At 43.2% G+C, this 17,733-nt stretch overlaps 2 protein-coding genes across 18 annotated transcripts in view; one reads left to right on the top strand and one right to left on the bottom strand.

Annotated features, from left to right (window-relative positions):
- LOC118546997 (nuclear body protein SP140-like protein) overlaps positions 1 to 16,889 on the bottom strand; it is a 62,391-nt gene extending 45,502 nt beyond the window's left edge. For 5 of the 11 annotated variants that reach the window (XM_078071422.1, XM_078071424.1, XM_078071427.1 and 2 more), the window contains exons 1-4: positions 11,417 to 11,560; positions 3,417 to 3,594; positions 2,302 to 2,470; positions 5 to 85 (exon numbers count right to left, since the gene is read on the bottom strand). In XM_078071422.1, coding sequence (XP_077927548.1) covers positions 5 to 85; positions 2,302 to 2,470; positions 3,417 to 3,594; positions 11,417 to 11,523 — 535 coding nt within the window. In that variant the 5' untranslated portion in view covers positions 11,524 to 11,560. The other 6 variants (XM_078071428.1, XM_036110134.2, XM_078071426.1 and 3 more) reach the window with 6 other exon arrangements.
- SP110 (SP110 nuclear body protein) overlaps positions 16,859 to 17,733 on the top strand; it is a 41,352-nt gene continuing 40,477 nt past the window's right edge. For 6 of the 7 annotated variants that reach the window (XM_078071432.1, XM_078071431.1, XM_078071433.1 and 3 more), the window contains exon 1: positions 16,859 to 16,992. In XM_078071432.1, coding sequence (XP_077927558.1) covers positions 16,859 to 16,992 — 134 coding nt within the window. The remainder of the gene's footprint in view (positions 16,993 to 17,733) is intronic. The other variant, XM_078071436.1, reaches the window with a different exon arrangement.

The following is a 17,733-nucleotide window of genomic DNA, read 5'->3' as shown; positions in this document are numbered from 1 at the left end:
GTACCTAGCTCACGGGGTATTTGTAGGTGGAGCATCGCCTTTGTCTCTTCATCAATGGCTTCATAATGGAAGTTGTCATAAATCACTGGGAAGAGGAAGGAAAGGCAGTTAGAGACCTCTGGCGGTGACCAGGAGCTTCTTCTCACAACTATATACCTGGCTCACCCCTGACTCCGGCAGTTGAGTGGGAGCCTTCCAGCCCTCAGGGAACCCTGGGCTTCAGTGGGTCTCATGGGACCAGAGACTGATGCTGCCATACATCTCACAAAGTTTAAGAAAGGATGGATGGTAGAAAAGTTGTAAATAGTTCAATGAACTCTTTAGAACAATGAAAGCTAATTTAAAATAAGTAATATATATGGAATGTACTTTGTAAATTCTACATGCAACTAGGAATAGAGAAGAAGCAGAGGGATTTCATCAGGAGAAAAGTAAGTTTATAGAGAAATAGACCTATATATAAAAAAAAGAGCTCCAACATCTTTTAAGGATGGAGGTTTTAAAGGAAATAAACAGAGAAGCAAAGAATCAAGAGAGAGAGAAGAAAGAGAAAAAGAAAGAGAGAGAGAGAAAGAGAGAAAAAGAGGAAAGAAAGAAGGAAGGAGGGAGGGAGGAAGGGGACCTTAGATCAGGGAAGGAAACCTAACAGTGAAGAGGAGCTAGCATTTCCCTGGGGTGGGATGGGTGGGGAGAGATACAGGGAACAACAACAAAAAGACACTCTGTAAGGCATAAACAAGAAGTGAATATCGTTTGAAAGACCCAACTGAAAGTGAATATCATAGCTGTACCAGGTACCCAGGAAGTGGTGACAAGAAGTGCAGGAAAGCAGCCCAGGGCACCCCGCTTCGCAGCTGTGTTGCAAGGCAATGCAACTGAAGATAGATAGAAAAGCAAGACTCACAAAACACGAGGAAAAAAAATCCAAGAAATAGAGAAGGACGCTGGCCAAGAAAGACAGATGACGGGAGCACACCTCTCGGAGGCAGCACCTACTGAAGGGTGAGGGCAGTAGGGGAGGCGTGAAGGTAGAAAGGCTCTATTGGCACAAGAGATGCTTCTGCCATCCCCAGGACACACTGACTTCTTGTCCAGGCAAACTCTGGAGGAGGACATGGGGATAAATGCTGTGTGAGTCAGAGGTCTTGAGAACACAGGGGGTGGCCCAAGTGCATGTGTCTCTCGGCAGGTTGCACAACCCTCCTACCAGCTTCTTGGCTTTGGATCACTGACCCTTGGCTCCCTTGGACAGCAGGGTCTAGGAAGCACCAGCAACAACCTCCCAGCGGGTGTTGGGGGGTGCGGTGAGCCTCAGCATGGGGAGCCCCAGAAACTAACACATGTGGTGTGGGTGCTGGGGTCCAAGGAAGGGGATCCCCACAGTCCATGGAGAGGATTAGAGCCTCTGAGATGTGGGCAGTAGTGATAACTGCCATTTCTTCATACCCATGACCTTGGGCCATCCTGGTTCCACATATAATACTGACTTAAAATTTATGATTGGTATTTGATTTCCTTTATTCCTTTTTCTGACTTGGATATATCATAGCGTGGAAATATTATAGCTTTTCTTTTAATCAAGGTATGGTTTTCACAAATCAGCACATCCCATTCTTTACATTGACTTCTTTCACTTTTACTCTGCTTAAAAATCCTTCATTATCTTCTTATTTCCCAAATAGTAAACTTCAAATTTCTTGGCACTGGGTGTCAGACCCTCAAAACTCCCCATGAACTTCCCTTCCCAGAATTAGCTTCCAAACACTCCCTCCCAGGCTGTATTTGCAGCCACACTTTTCTGCCAGCCCACCGGTCCTTTCCCAGCTGCCGCTCCCCCGTCCTCTCCAGTGACTTCTCCACTGTTTGTCTGGAGAAGTGAGTTGGTGCACAACCGCACCAAATGACACATTTTCTAAGATAAAGAAAATCCTTTAATCTTTGAACATGACTACAGGTAACAGAGAGGCTTCCTCCCCTTTCCTACGAAAGCACATAATTCATGCCTTCCTCCTGCCCCCAAAAAAGTAGAGACTCAAATCCTACATTTCTCAGCACCAAATTCAGGTCCTGGCCGAGCAATCATTTGTGGGGTTACTCAGCTAAATGTCTGCCACCCCCACGGGTTGTAAGTTCCATGAGGACACGGGTCATGTGCATTTTCTTCACCACTGTATTCTGTCCCTGCCTGCCGTGCAGCAGTCGCTCAATAAAATGACTGTCAAATATGAATGAAGATTGAATGAATGAATCGATGAATAAGATGGGCTTGAATCCCCCAAAGTTGTTGAAAGCTATAATTACCATTTTGGAAGCTTCGGCAAATCTCAAGTAAGTCAGGATAGGCCTTTAGGTTAAGATTGCTGAACAGTGCATCCAGAACTGTCTTGTCAAATGTCTTCTCCAGTTCACTGAGCACATCATAGACCACTCTTTCCACTGGGACATGATTTCTACAAGCTTCTTGAAAATGCTTAAAAATAGTGAATGGAGAATTATGTAGCTATGGATTTACAGGTTATAGAAGATGCAGATCATAACCCAGACCATCTGTTCTCTTGTGAAATGTTAGAATGTCGCACGTTTGAATGACTTCTTAAATATCCTCCATCACAAAAATAGACTCTTATTTGAACCTCTCTGACATTGATGCACACTTGAGGGAGGAATTTTGAAGAATAAATGTGGCTTCAAAGTCAAATGATTGTGGAGGCTTTAAGAGCCTGGCAGGGATGCTTCAAGAGTGGCCCTGACTGGTAATGAGAGGCCATTCTGTTGACTGGACAGTAACCACTGCCCTCCCCCCAGGACTGACCTGGCCTGAAGCGCTCCAGGAATTCAGGTGACCACTCTCCCCTGCAATGAACGTGGCCAAAGGGCAAAGAAAATTCATAAAGACAAAGAGAAGGCTTGTCTTCAGTGTCCCCAGGAAGACCCATCATTAGCCTTCACCTGTGTTCTAGGGCTCCAGAAATGTCTAAGGAGCAAGAAATGATTTGGACAGAGAGCAGCAAGCATTTGCCTCCGGATTTATCCTAACGTGACCCACCTTGCCTGTGAGTTTCAATCATCTCAGGTTCAGGTGTGTCAAATAAGAAGGCTTTGTAATGAAACATTGCCCAGTTCATTCATTTGCCTTTAGTTACTGTTACCCGACTGTATAAATGTACCTAAGATGCATTGTAGCTACGCAGCAACCCCACTCCCTCTCCAGCTGCATCTCCACTGCCGTGCCCTTCCCCCAACATTTCCTACAGAAGAAGGAATGTTTTCTGTGATGCTGTTTCTCCTGTCACCTCCTAACTTATAGGATGGTGGCGGTCTCCACCCACAGAAGGCCTCTGGGCCGATTCATTACACCCTGCAGTCTGGCATAACATCAGTGGAGCTGGGTACCAGAAGGAAATCTCCTCACTTACTTGATACTTGTTCTCGGGGATAAAGCCACGGTCTCGGAGGCCCATAAGGAGAGGAAATGGCTTATTTATTGCACTCGCAATCTCCACCTTATTCTCTTTGAAGAGCCTAAAAATAAACTCGTAGAAAACCTGCTCCTCTGGGGTTTGGTCTTCTGGGTTCTGGTTGCCTGTGAACATCCTGGAAACAAAGACACAATACGAAAACTGAGTTTCCAAGAGGTCTGTGGTGAGTGGATGATTTTAGACATGAAAGATAGTCAAGGGAGAGCCAATATGCATCCAGTAGTGTTCTTGTGGAAGGACCAGAATGAATGGAATGTATTTACTGAGAGAGTAATCAAGGGTGAAGTAGAAGAAGACACTTAGCTTAAGAAAGACACAGCAGTGAAAGAGTTCACACTGTGGTAATCAAAACCACAAAGAAAGATTTTTACCTGAACCTTCTAGGGAAAACAGTGAATTTAAAAGTGTTAACAGCTTTACAGGAATTGATATGATACTGTGATAGTGAATTTTATGTGTCAACTTGGAGGGGATTTGGGGATGAGATTAACATTTAAATTGGTGGACTTTGAGTAAGCAGACCCTCTGTAATGTGGGCCTCATCCAATCAGTCGAAGGCCCAAATAGAACTAAAACACTGGGGCACCTGGGTGGCTCAGTCCTTAAGCGTCTGCCTTCGGCTCAGATCATGATCCCAGGGTCCTGGGATCGAGCCCCACATCGGGCTCCCTGCTCAGCGGGGAGTCTGCTTCTCCCTCTCCCACTCCCCCTGCTTGTGTTCCCTCTCTCGCTGTGTCTCTGTCAAATAAATAAAATAAAATCTTTAAAAAAAAAAAAAAAAAGACTGACGTCTCCATGTAGGAAGAAATTCACGAATAGGCCACTTTCAGACTGGAACTGCACCATCAACTCTGCTGCGGCTCCAGACTGCTAGTCCACATGGCAGATTTTGGAATTGCCAGGATCCATATTCATGTGAGCTAATTTCTTTTTTTTTTTTAAGATTTTATTTATTTATTTGAGAAAGAGAGATAGCAAGAGAGAGCATGAGCAGGGGGTAGAGGGAGAAGCAGGCTCCCTGCTGAGCAGGGAGCCCAACACGGGGCTCAATCCCAGGACCCTGGGATCATGACCTGAGCTGAAGGCAGACGCTTGACCAGCTGAGCCACCCAGGTGCCCTCGAGCTAATTCCTTATAATAAATCTCTTTTACACACACACATGCCACACACACACACACACACACACACACACATACACATACACATTTTGTCTTTTCTGTTTCTCTGGAGAATCCTGACTAACACAGACTGTTCTTAAAAGAAGTTCACAGACAAAAAAAATAAAAACCAACTAAGATAATATTACAGAATCTACCACTGAACAGCAAGGTTTATTATAAACAAGGTATGCCTGATTTTTTTTGCCTTTTTCCATGTATCATTGTATTTATAATGTGTCCATATTGATATTTTTAAGTCAAATCAGTGCACTTTAATTGCTGTGTAATAATATTTTATATAAATATAGACAATATTTACCTATTAATCCGTTACTGGTAAATGTTTAGGTCTATTCCAATTTTTTGTTATTATGAGCAGTATTTTGGTGAACATCCTTGTTTATATCTCCTTATGTGCACATAACAAGAATTTCTTTAGCTTATGTACCTAGAAGTGAATTGTAGAGTAATTAGGTATACTACCTTCAAACTTTCAAGTTGCTAAGTTCTTGTTCAAAATGATTGATTAGTTTACGGTCCTGCCAAGATTTCCCGAGAGTTTTTCTCTATACCTTTGTAGACCGTAAGTATCGTCATACCTCAAAATTTCAGTCACTATGGTTGTAAAGTCACTTAATTTTGTTTTCGCCTATATTAGGAAGTATTTTCTGCAGTTAAAAGAATACATGTGGCACATATGAACTGGCATCAAGGCAGAAAAGGTCTCTCGAACTGTGCCCCAGGGTTCTTTCCCTTCATCCTGTTCTGTCTGGTGTGTTTCTTGAGATTCCATTGTATATTACATGATTCAAATTACTGACAGTTGGGGCACCTGGGTGGCTCAGTCGGTTAAGCGGCCAACTCTTGATTTCGACTAAGATCATAATCTTCGGGTGGTGAGATCGAGCCCCACGTCAAGCTCCAGGCTTAGTGTGGGGTCTACTTGTCCCTCTCCTTCTGCTCCTCCCTCCGCTCATGTTCTCTCTCTCTCAAAATCAAGGACTTAGATGAAACCATGTAATGAATGCTATTCTGCTGCACCGTATCCTGTACGCAGAATTCTAAACTAAATATTCTCTGCCTAGAAAAAAATCCTACTCTTCTTCAAGAATACCTTGGGTATCACCTCTAAGAACTTTGCCTCACCTTCTCCTGTCTAACATGTTCCCTAATCTGTTTGCCTCTATTAGACAGAGCAAGATCATTCCTGGTTATTCCAGAGTGTTCATTGACCCCACTGTGTGGTGTCATAAACAAGTACGGTAAGGTATAGTTTTGCAAAAGCCTGTTCCATTTGCCCGTATTTCATAATGAGCCTGCATAAAGGCAAGTGCCGCTCTGGATGCAGATTATCTTGAGGACAAATCCTGGCTGTGCTTCTCACTTGTACTAACCTTGGCCAACTTTCTGAGATTCAGTTGCCTGATGTGACACAGGAGTAGTAATAGTATCCATTTATAGGATTTGGAGAAGCTTGAATAAGACATGTGTGTGAGTGTGTAGAACAATTGAGCAGCAAATCTCCTTAGTGAACAACAAATAGAAAAAATCTCAAGGAAGGTGTACAAGAGGTAGATCTCTCGCACCCGTCTGCAACTGCAGGGGCAAGAATCGCATCCCACATGGTAAAGTTAGGTCAAAGATGCCCCTCCCGTAAGGTTTCAATTAACAGTCACAAGAATATGTGTTTTTCTCTGGTCTAATATGCAGACATGTGTGTATATTCAAAAGTATGACTCGTTCTGCATCTAAACCTGCCCATGTAAGTGTTATCTATACGTGGAGACCTGTAAGACCCCTGGATTCCAAACATTATGGCCAAGCCTGGGAAAAGTAATTTTTAAACGCAAAAAGCTTTGTAATTCTGATTCTTGCTCGATAAATGATTCCCCTGGCTGATAATGTCTTGATAAACTTCTCTATAATTCTAAAAGGTGTAAACACTTGTAAGATTTTTCTATCCCATATTAAGAGGGTCACTGGGACTTCCCATTATACATATGGATTAGAACAGAATGAAACCCATTCCTTCCCTGAATTCCTTTAAAAAAGAAAAAGACTTCTGGTTAAAGATAGTTGACCCAAGACAAGTGCTTTGCTCCCCTCAGACTAGAGGGCTCCCTAAAATGAGAGTAAAGGAATTAAAGGCACTATAGCTGAGGGAAGGGAGTTAGGTGAGAAATTGAAACCAAAGTCTGAAAGAGCAAAAGCAGTCCGAGTGCTAACTGCTATCGCTGGTGGCCAAGGGTCCCAGGTGCGAGGAAAGGGTCCAGGATGTCCTGCAGCCCCTGAGAGGCAGTGGGGCCTGGGAGGGAGACGCAAGCGTAGGCCAGCAGGATTAATTGAAAGGCAAAATACTAAATGATTTGCTCCCCTCTGACGCCCCCATGCAGCGCACCCGCATCCAGGCAAGAGACTAGAGGCTGCTTCTTAAGAAAAATACAGATGACTCAGAAAAAAAAAAGGCCTTCACCCTCAGGCATTTGGGATTCATACAGCCAAGACCACAGGTTTTCAAGCCCATCTCATTAAATGGAGTTGAAAACGAGCTCTTGAGTGCCTCGCCCTTAAGTAGGAACAAAGAAGAAGCCACAAGCATTTGTGCAAACCTATCACAGGAAGGAGTGGAACCCAGATGAGCAAAGAACAAAAATTACCCCAGCATACATAGAAATAGTGCTGGGGACAGAAAAGAGTTTCCAAAAAACAAGTATATTGTGGTATGGATAGGAGAATATATTTTGTCCAGGATGACATGAAGAAAAGATCAGATAATAAGACAGCAGGCCTGGAAATTTAAAATGGTTGCTAAAATTAAAAAAGAAAAGAAAAAAAGGTTAGTTAAAATGGTTGTAAATAAGAAGAGAACTTTCCCAGAACATAGCGGGTAAAAAAGGGGGAGGGGGAACAACCAACTAAACTTGAAACCATAAATGTCTAAAACAGTTATGCAAATCTATAGATTCAGAGGTAAAAGGAAATGACTAAAAAGTATACACCCTGTTCAGTTATTCATGTGTGAAAGCAAGATACTTGTGCAAGGTGCACTGTGCTGAGCAGAGCATAATGTAACATCGTGTGTCAACCAAACTTCAATTAAAACAAATAGTTGTGCAAGGGCTCAGAAAATATTTCACTCCTGCACCATCTGTGTTGGTCACACAATTTTGATTTTTTTTTTTTTTAAGATTTCATTTATTTATTTGAGAGAAAGAACAAGGGGAGGGAAGAGGCAGGACAAGAGGGAGAAGCAGGCTCCCCGCTGAGCAGGGAGCCCAACAAGGGTCTCGATCCCAGGACCCTGGGATCATGACCTGAGCTGAAAGCAGATGCTTAACCGACTGAGCCACCCAGGCGTCTCGGTCACACAATTTTCAATGCCATGCTCTTTACTTCTGGGCAAAGGTAAGATTGCATCTCCCTGCCTCCTTGGACTGATAGGTATCACTTTGGCAGAATTCCAAGCTAACCCCTGATTAGCCACGCTCACTTCTCCTCTGTTACAGTGGCTGTCACTTCAGATGTCATTTCAGATGGCAGCTACTCATCAGCCAAAGACAGAATCCAAGGTGAGGGTTCCCTGAAGCAGAGGCCAATGACCCACTGAGATTTTGGAATCGTTGTTGCAATAGAATAATCTACTCCATTCTTACTGACACACTCTCTAGGACAAATTATTTGATGATGTACTACAATAAAAGAATTAAGAAATCAAAGTTAATTAAGAAAACAAAACCAGCAAAATTTTGTTATAAAAGAAGTGGAAGGCATCACCAAAACCCGTTAAAATAGTGATGTCTAAAACCCATAAATTTTATTTGAAAACAAAAGCACATCTCAAAAATTATTTTTTTAAAATTTTTAGAAGATTTTATTTATTTATTTGAGAGAGAGAGATCACAGAGGGAGAAGGAGAAACAGACTCACCACTGAATGGAGAGCCCGATGCGGGGCTCCTTCCCAGGACCCTGAGATCATGACCTGAGCCAAGGCAGAAGCTCAACTGACTGAGCCACCCAGATGCCCCTCAAAAATTATTTTAAAATAGTGATTCTCAAAGTATGGTCCAGGGACCCCTGGGATTATGTAAGACCCTTTCAGGTATGACCAGGGTCGAAACAGTTTTCATAATAGTACTAAGATACTATTAACCCTTTTTCTCTCTTGTCCTGTCACACATGTATAGCGGAATTCCCCAGGGAATACATGTTCTCTGGTATCACCAAGGATTGAATGCAGAGCCAATAGGAGAATCCAGCTGTCTTCTACTGGGCCAACTATTAAAGAGATCTGTGAAAATATAAAGCATTGCTAATCTTCTTACTAATTTACTTTCTTTTAGAAAACACAGTTATTTTTCATAAAATATGTCATTTATATTAGCAGGTAATGAGTTCATTATTTTTTTCAATGAACAAATAAATATTTAAGTGCTCAAGGTTTTAATTCCTAATATGGCAAATATCAATTGATATAATCTATACAAACAAAAGCTAGCTTTTGGAGTTCTCACTAATTTCCCATTCTCAAATGATCTAAGAGATAGCTGTTTGTTCAAAGTAATAATAACAACTATGTGATGAGAGTATTTGGATTAGCAAAATGACAACAGCAATGTTGATAAAGACAGGAGGGAGAAGTCTGTGACATTCTGTTATAAGATGCATGCATCTCCCATGAAGCAGGATAGTGTAATTTGAAAACATGGATATGAAGAAAATAAATGGTATCAAGCAAAGTAAAAATAAATAAGTAAATAAATGACTAACAGATATGACTAGTTGTAAATATATATTGCAACCTCTAGGGAAAGCACTAAAAATGTTTTAAAAGAAACATAATTCATATGCTAGGGGAGAAGATAAAATGGGGTCATAAAACCATATGTTCAATTAAAACCATAAAAGGCAGAAAAAGAAAAGAAGAAAGAGTAGGATCAAAGACAAGAATAATGAGTAAAAACATGTAGATATTAATCCAACTACACAAATACTCTAAGTGTGAATGATCTCAATATAACAATTAAAAGGCAAAGATCAATAGAGTGAAAAAAAACAAAACAAAAAAACCACCCAACTGTATGCTGTATATAAGAAAGCCACCTGAAACATAAAAACACAGGTAGAATCAAAGTGAAGGGATGGAGAAAGATTTACCATGCCTACATTAATCAAAAGAAAGCTGTAATAGTTATATTAATTTCAGACAAAGCAGACTTCAGAATAAGGAAAATTGTCAGAGCTAAAAAGGAGCATTACATAGTGATAGAGAGGTCAGTTTCTCTAGAAAGACATGGAATCCTTAACGTGCATGCAACTAACAAAGTAGCATCGAAGTACATGATCCAAAAATTGATAGAACTACAAGGAGAAATAGACAAATCCCCTACAATTGTTGGAGACTTCAATGCCCCTATTTTAGTAATTAATAGATCAAGCAGGAAGAAAATCAGTAAGAATATAGTTGACCTGAACAGCACCATCAATCAACCTGATCTAGTTGACAGTGATAGAATATTCCACTCAACAACAACAAAATACACATACCCCTCAAGCTCACATGGAATATTTACTAAAATACACCATATTCTGGACTATAAAACACACTCTAAAAAATTTTAAAGGATAGAAATCATTTAAAAATATGTTCTCAGAGCATAATGAAATAAAAGTAGAAATAACAGATAGCTGGAAAATTCCCACAAATACTTGGAATTAAAGAGCACACTTCTAGAGTTAAAGAAGAAATATCAAGAGAAATTATAAAATATTTTGAGCTAAATGTAAATGAAAACACAACTTATTAAAATTTATGGGATGTAGCAAAAGCAGGGCTTAGAGGAAAATATACAGCATTGAATGCACATATTAGACAAGAAGAAAAATCTAAATGAATAATCTAAGCTTCAACCTATAGAAACTAAAGAAAAAAGAGAAACAGACCTAATACAAGCAGAAAAAAATAAATCATAAAAATTAGAGTAGAAGTCAATGAAACTGAAAACAGGAAAACACCGGAGAATATCAATGAAGTCAAAAGGTGATTTTTTGGGAAAATCAATAAAATTGATAAACCTCTAGAAAAGCTAACAAAGTAAAAGAGAGGAAGACAGACATTACTAATATCAGAAATGAAAGAGGGGGTCATCACTACTAATCCCATGGACCTTAAAAAGATAGAGAAGTAATACCACGGAAAACTATGACGAAGAATTTGATAGAAGATGAAACAGACAAATTCCTTAAGAGACACAAACTACCAAAGTTCACGCAAGGAGAAACAATCACCTGAATAACCTATATCTATTAAAAGAATTGAATCAATGATTAATAGACCTCCAAAAGGGGTGTCTGGGTGGCTTATTTGAGCACCTGACTCTTCATTTAGGCTCAGGTCATGATCTCAAGTTTGTGGGATCAAGGCCAACATCAGACTCCTCGCTCAGCGTGAAGTCTGCTTGAGATTCTCTCTCTCCCTCTCCCTGTGCCCTTCCCCCCACCACCACCCCACCCCCTACCCCCCCACCCCTCACTCATGGGTGTGTGTGCATACACGCACGGGCTCTCTCTCTCTCTCAAATAAATAAATAAATAAAATCTTAAAAAAAAATAGACCTCAAAAGAAGAAAGCATCAGACCCAGGTGGTATCACTAGTGAATTCTACAAAACATTTAAAGAAAAAATGATACCAGTCCCCTCCAATCTCTTCCAGAAAATAGAAGAAAAGGCAGCCCCTCCCAGCTCATTTTATGAGGTCAGCGTTACTCCACCCTCACTTCTCAGTGCCTTCGTTTCCCTGCCTGGAGGCCAAGGCCTGGCTGGACTCAAGCTTGCTCATCTCCCATCTCTCGGGACCAGGTGGAGGAGCAGCTGTGGGCTGCATCCTTGGCTGCCAGGAGTGAGAGTGCTGGGTGCTGAGGACCTACCTTCTGCCGCTGCTGATAGCAATGCGGGTGCCTTGTTGGGGCCCGGCCAGCACTGGAGTCTGGGTTAGGGGGTTTCCATACACTTTTACGTTGCTTTCATTTCTAACAAGAATGTGTTGAAGTCTTTGTCTTGTGTTTTTAGAAGACAAATTCCCTCCTTCCCTAGTCAAATGTGTAACACCCCGGAACAGATAAAGCAACGCCTCCCTCCCCCCCTAGTTGCATTTGTCAGTATTGGGTCTGCTTTCACTTCCTGTAACTCGTTGGTGTTCAGATGCCCTGCTTAGATGAGCTCTGAGCAGAACTAACCACCAGCTGCCCAGAAACCAGAAGTTTGACAACAGGCATCCAATTTCAACGTTACTTTTTCTAAAAGAAACTTTTCTGGGCAGAGTTGTCTTTTGGGGGCTGGGGTAGGGAGAAAGGAGGCGTGGGGGGAATGAGAGGATTCGTAGGGCCTGGGAATCATGGAACCCTGCAGCGAGGCCTCGAGAGAACCAGGGAGTTCTGCCCATGCCAGTCCATCTGCATGGCTTTTGCAAGGAAATAAGAAAATGACATGAGTCAACATGTCTCCAAGTTTCCCTGGCTGCTAATCTGCTGTGATTTAAGAAATCTGATTTCCCCAGTATTTATTTATGTGTAATCTTGTTCTGTCATATACCTGTGGAATGAGTCTGGCAAGACAGAAATAACCAGCGTAGACGCCGACCTGGGGATCGAGGACAGGAGGTGAGGACCGACCCGCGGCTGAGCTGGCTGCCTCTACCCACCATCTGCCACTGCCAGCCCCACGGGGTCATGGAGCTGGCCCAGGGTCAACCTTGAGCAGACGTTTACTGCCTTTGTGCCTCCCCGGAGCTCTGAGGTGAAAGTCTACCAATTGGTTGATGTGTCCTGTGTGGCACCCGAAGGGTAAAAGTGAAATCGCTGAACAGCGTGATGTGGTTGTACCAACACGAGGTCGCCCTGTGCCCAATCTCTCAGGCGGTTCTCAGGCCCGGGGAGGACGAGCAGGGCCAGCTCAGTCTCCACGGCAGACAGGTCACTGTTCGTGCAAAGGAAAGAGTGCAGCAAGGTTGATTTCACTCAAATGGATCCAGGTTGCCTCGCGGTGAGGGGGCAGAGTGTGTGGGGGCAGGAAGTGAACCCCAGGTTTGCCCCTGCCTCTCTCTGCTCAGGTGGTTGTGAGAAGGAAAGAAGGAAAGCCAGACATTTCAGATCCGGCCGGGCACAGTACCCAGCCTGGACTGGACACAGGGCTGAGCAGAGCTGAAATACTCAGCCTTATGAGGTGGGGAAGATGTTCCTCAAATTGCTGGAAAGCAGCCAAAGGCCTGAGAAAACTCCCCACTCCTGAAACCCAAGGGAAGTGCCAAGTTTGACCAGAGAGGCTTGGTGTGCCATTCTAAGTTTTCTTGAATTCCTGGGCACTTTACAAATGCAGCCAGAGTGATTAGAAAAAACTGAGCTTCAACTCGTCCCTGAAATCGGGGTGACAGGCTTCCCACGGGCTGGGGAAAGGGTTTGGAACTGACATTACCTAGACCTCAAAGGACAATGGGATGCTAGCTACCAAGTACATCACATTTATGTTTGTACAGAATTTTTTTCACACATAGCCGGCCTTCATTCTGTAAAGGGTTTAAAGCAACTTACAAGAACACACCGTGTCAGCATAAAGTTGGAAGAAAAAGAAACGGGAGCAAAGCGCAAATAAAATAAACAAAACTGGAGGACTAGAAATCCAGGTAGGACAGTGGATCCAAGACAGGCAAATGAGAGCCAGGGCATCTGCAGAATCCAGGGCCTCGCTCAGAGCAATGGCCAAAGCAGGCAAGGTCTGGGGAACCAGAAGCAAAGCAGGATGTTTCCAAAGTATATTCCACCGAATCCTGCTTCATCTGGCTCGTTATAGATGTGCTAGAAATTTGCACAAATCTGTTTGCCAAGTATAGAGGGCCAGAGATTTCTACCCTTCTGCCCACTTCTGCTCTTTCTTTCCTCCAAAGAAGTGAACATCCATCTGGCTGGGACAGATTCCAGATTTGGGGATATTGATGAGGACATCTTCCCAGTGGGTGGGGTCTGCGTGTCTACCAGGTGCTTCGCACACCTGGGACTGCCTGTCACCACCCACTGCCCGTCCTTTGTCTCTCCCTCTCTCACATTGTGGGGCAAATGGGCTGTGAAGCTGAGCCTCTGCTGGGCATGGCTGTCCTCTTCATGGGGCACAGTGGCCCGGATAAGGCCTGGCACAGACTACAAGAACCCGCTGTGGTGTCTCCTCTCTCTCTCCTCTTCCTGCCCTTAAGCAGCAGGCAGACCCAGGCCACCACTCAGCGGGACAGTGACATAAATGTGCCAGCTTCTTTTGCTTGGAAGCACAAGGTCTTTGGCATTCCTCAGGGGAAGTCCCGTCAAGTTTACAAGAAAGCCCTAGTTTGCAATATCATGCATTAGCCCAGATAACAATAGGCTGGAATTTTAGCTTGTATCTCCCACATGTCTTGTTTTTCTCTACGTTCACTAGAGAACCAATCTCCCTGAGATAACAGATCCTGGACCAAGACCATCTATGCCCATCGGATAGTCGCTGGTTCCTAACACAGGGGCAGAGTTGTTTTCTTTTTCTTTTTCTTCCGTATGACCCGTGGGATAAGAAGATTCTGGCCTCCGTCCTGTCTCTGTTTTCCCACCCAGATTTAGGCCAAGGAGGTGGGAATCTCTGAAGGCCAGTCAATGCTTTCTTTCTACCTGGAAAATTCCTCTCCATTTTGCTAAGTGTGCTAAGATCTGGCACTTGGAATCTGGGAGTGAAATGTAGAGTCCTAATCACAATCCAGTGCTAGAAGTTAATGTGTTACTTTGCCCCTGTTTGCCAAAGTCTACCAAACTCCCATCTTTGAACACTAATGGGATGTCCACTACGTTTATGTGCAGGTAGGTCAGATAACCAAACTCAGTTTGAGCATATTTCTGTGCAGATTCATTGCCCACAATTCATTCTCTGGTACCAACTTTTAATCAGTTGAAGTTTTGGGGTTTAAGTGATCAAAACTGACACTGACTAACTCAGGCAGAAAAATCAATTTCTTAGACATATATTGGGTCACTCTCAGAATTTACAGGATGGCCAAAGACTGGGATAAGAAAATAAGCAGTCTGGGCAGTAAGACCCCCAGCCCAGGTCATTCCACGGACCTCAGGTACATGGGATGTGGCCATTGATTTGGCAAATGTGTTCTTTCCATTGGAAAGGAGGATCAGAAAGAGTTTTAGTTCCTGCATGACAGATAGGCACATTCATTTACAGTCTTGTCTTGGGGTTATATTAACTTACCTGCCCTTTGTCATAATATAGTCTGAAGAGATCTGGATCACCTGGACATCCCGTAGAACATCACACTGATCAATTACATTGGTGACATCATGGTGATTGGACAGGATGAACAAGAGCTGGCCAGCACACCGGCTAAAGAGGAATAAATTATTGACCCTCAACAACAGAGGTGAATCTCAAGAGCATTATGACGACCCCAAGAAGCCACACATCAAAATACACCTACTGTATGTTTTCATTTATGTAAAACTTTGATACCAGTAAAAAGAATCTGTAGTAATAGGAGGCACATCATGGTTGCCTGATGCTGGGGTTGGGGAGGAGGTTATCTGCAAAGGGTACGAGGGAACTTTCTGGAATGATGGAAATGATCTATATCTTAACTGTAATTATGATTACATTTGTTAAAACTCATCGAGTTAAATGTACACTTTAAGATGAATGCATTTTATACCTCAATAAAATTGAGCTAAAAAGGAATTATACCTAATTTTAGTAAATTCTCAGTACATGTGTCATTGAAATAAACAGCGGAAGTTTTCCCATTATTACTGTATTCTCAAGCATGCGTGGCTGAGATAGAAACATCTTTTATCTTTATTCACATCTTTTTCTAGTTTAATCATTTCTGTCCGATCTGGCATTATGTTTCCACTCCTGCTTTTTTTTTTTTTTTTTTTTTTTTTTTCGGTGTCTTTGCCTAATCTATCTTTGGGCAGGTCTAAAGGAGGAGATTCTTGGTTCCAGGCTGGGATGTCCAGTGTCCATGAGGGGGTCTTCCAGGGCAAGTGGAGGGCTTCAGGTAAATGAAGTGTGACAATTGTACAAAATGGTCTGAATCCCTCTCGCTGCCCACGTCCCTGCCCCGCACAGTGCTGTGGGCTACCGAGCACCACAGAACCTTCTCCTCGGCTGGGAGTATCACGTTGTGTCCTGGGCCTCCCTCCATTACCATGGGCTTCCTGAGGCTCCTATGCTTCTGTCATTCTTACAGTGGTGACCTTCCCACACCAGGGCTGAGCCTGTTGCTCTAGAAAATACTCAGGTGTGCTGGTGCCTCCATGGCAAGCATGGAAGGGCTCTCACTTGAGCACGTGAGCCTTGGCTTCAAGGCTTCTTAGACCCCAGAATCCTTTCTCCCATCTTTTTTTTTCCTAAGGAAAAAGCATGGGTGTCCTGGTAAGGGGAACTCATGGGTAGAACACATTTGAGAATTACTGATTTAAATAACGTTAAACAGATTCCTGTGTTCTCACAGACCTTCCACGCAAATGTACATAAGGAATTTTTAAAGGGTGTGTGGAGGGGGTATCCTGCAAGTGGCTGTTCTCGAGTCTTCTCCTGGCCCCAGCTCTGCCTTAGACCTGACTTCCTCACATCCCCGGCTCCCAAATGCCTGCCTGGCCCCTGATCACTTTCCTGCCCAGAGATCTGCCTACCTCTATGTGATTTCAGATTATATTCAGGTTCCCTTTTATCTCAACTTTCTTAGGCAATAATTTTATCCTGACAAATTCTGGGCATTTCTGAGTCACCTCCCCTCCCCTTTGGTTTTTGTTTGTTTTTTAAAGTTTGATGATTTCTAGTAAATTTATTCAGTTGTATAACCATCACCCCACTTCAGTGTGGGAACATTTTCATCCCCCCAAAAGTACAGAAGAAGAACAAGTCCTGGGGAAATAGAAGTGGGTAGGGAAGCACATAGATGGTAGATTCCCATTTCCCTCCCGTGGCCCCTGGGGCTGGACCCCTCTGCCTCCTCCCCTCTGCACACCCCTCCCCAGGCTGGTCCAGAAGGCACCACCCTCCACCTCCCCCCAATGCCCCGGGAACCTCACAAGTGTCTGGACGGAGATGGAGGGAGGCAGCAGGCACTGTCTTCAGCTTCCTGCACGATCTGCTCCAAATACTTTCACTTTTCTTTTCTCCGGAAGCCTGGCCCTCTCTGCATGTGGCAAAGCACAGACTTCCTGTTTCACCCACTGGCATCTCCCTGCTGTTCTCTCAGTCTTCCGGGAGTGATCCCTGGCCCAGCCCCTGGACCGGGAAAGGGGTACGAGCAGGTGGCTGACCCAGCATCCAGGTGGGTTTTTGTCTCAGCTGCTTTATTCTTTCTTTTTGGTGATTGGGCTCTGATAGCTGATTTCCTGGCAGCAGCTACAGGGTGGAACCCAACTATTGAAATTGTGAGCCTCTCTCTTTGTAAAATATTGTCTTCCAAAGATAGAGAGCAATGTGGGATTTAACCAGAGACTCCGAAAAAGGGGGACAGACGTGGGAGTGGTGGGGGAGCAGAGACACAGCTCAGTTCTTCTTTCCCTAAGTTCTAGCCTGTTGTTGTGGATGGAACCAAGATTTGCTCTCTACTCTTCTCTTCTGTGCTTTGTGCTTTGCACTCTGCCCCAAATGGGCAACTCATTTATTATCCATTGTGCAAGTGACTAGAGGTAGTTGGTGGGAAAGAGACAATAAGGAGAGAACATTTAATTTCCTCTCCAGTGTTTCATGAACTTTTTATATATATTTTTTGAAGCACATTTATGATTGCTTCCTTGAAATAAATTCCTGGAAGTGGAATTTGGGACTCAAGGGAATATATACTTTAGAGCATCTGACCCTGATTGCTAAATTAGCCTCCAGAACATTTGGACCTTTTTACATTTTCACCAGGAGCATCTGTGATTATTGCTTTTATTCTTTATGTGGAACATTTTGATAGGCAAACATTATTAAGTTGTCTTCTTTTGTACTGTCCCAACTACTAGTGAATGGCCATGTTTTTTATATATTTATTGCACACTTGACTTAATTGCCTATTTGTGTT

This window comes from Halichoerus grypus, chromosome 4 (genome assembly GCF_964656455.1).
Source record: "Halichoerus grypus chromosome 4, mHalGry1.hap1.1, whole genome shotgun sequence".
Lineage (NCBI taxonomy): Eukaryota > Metazoa > Chordata > Mammalia > Carnivora > Phocidae > Halichoerus > Halichoerus grypus.
Note: the sequence above shows the minus strand (reverse complement) of the source record. Positions and strands in the feature narration are given on the sequence as shown.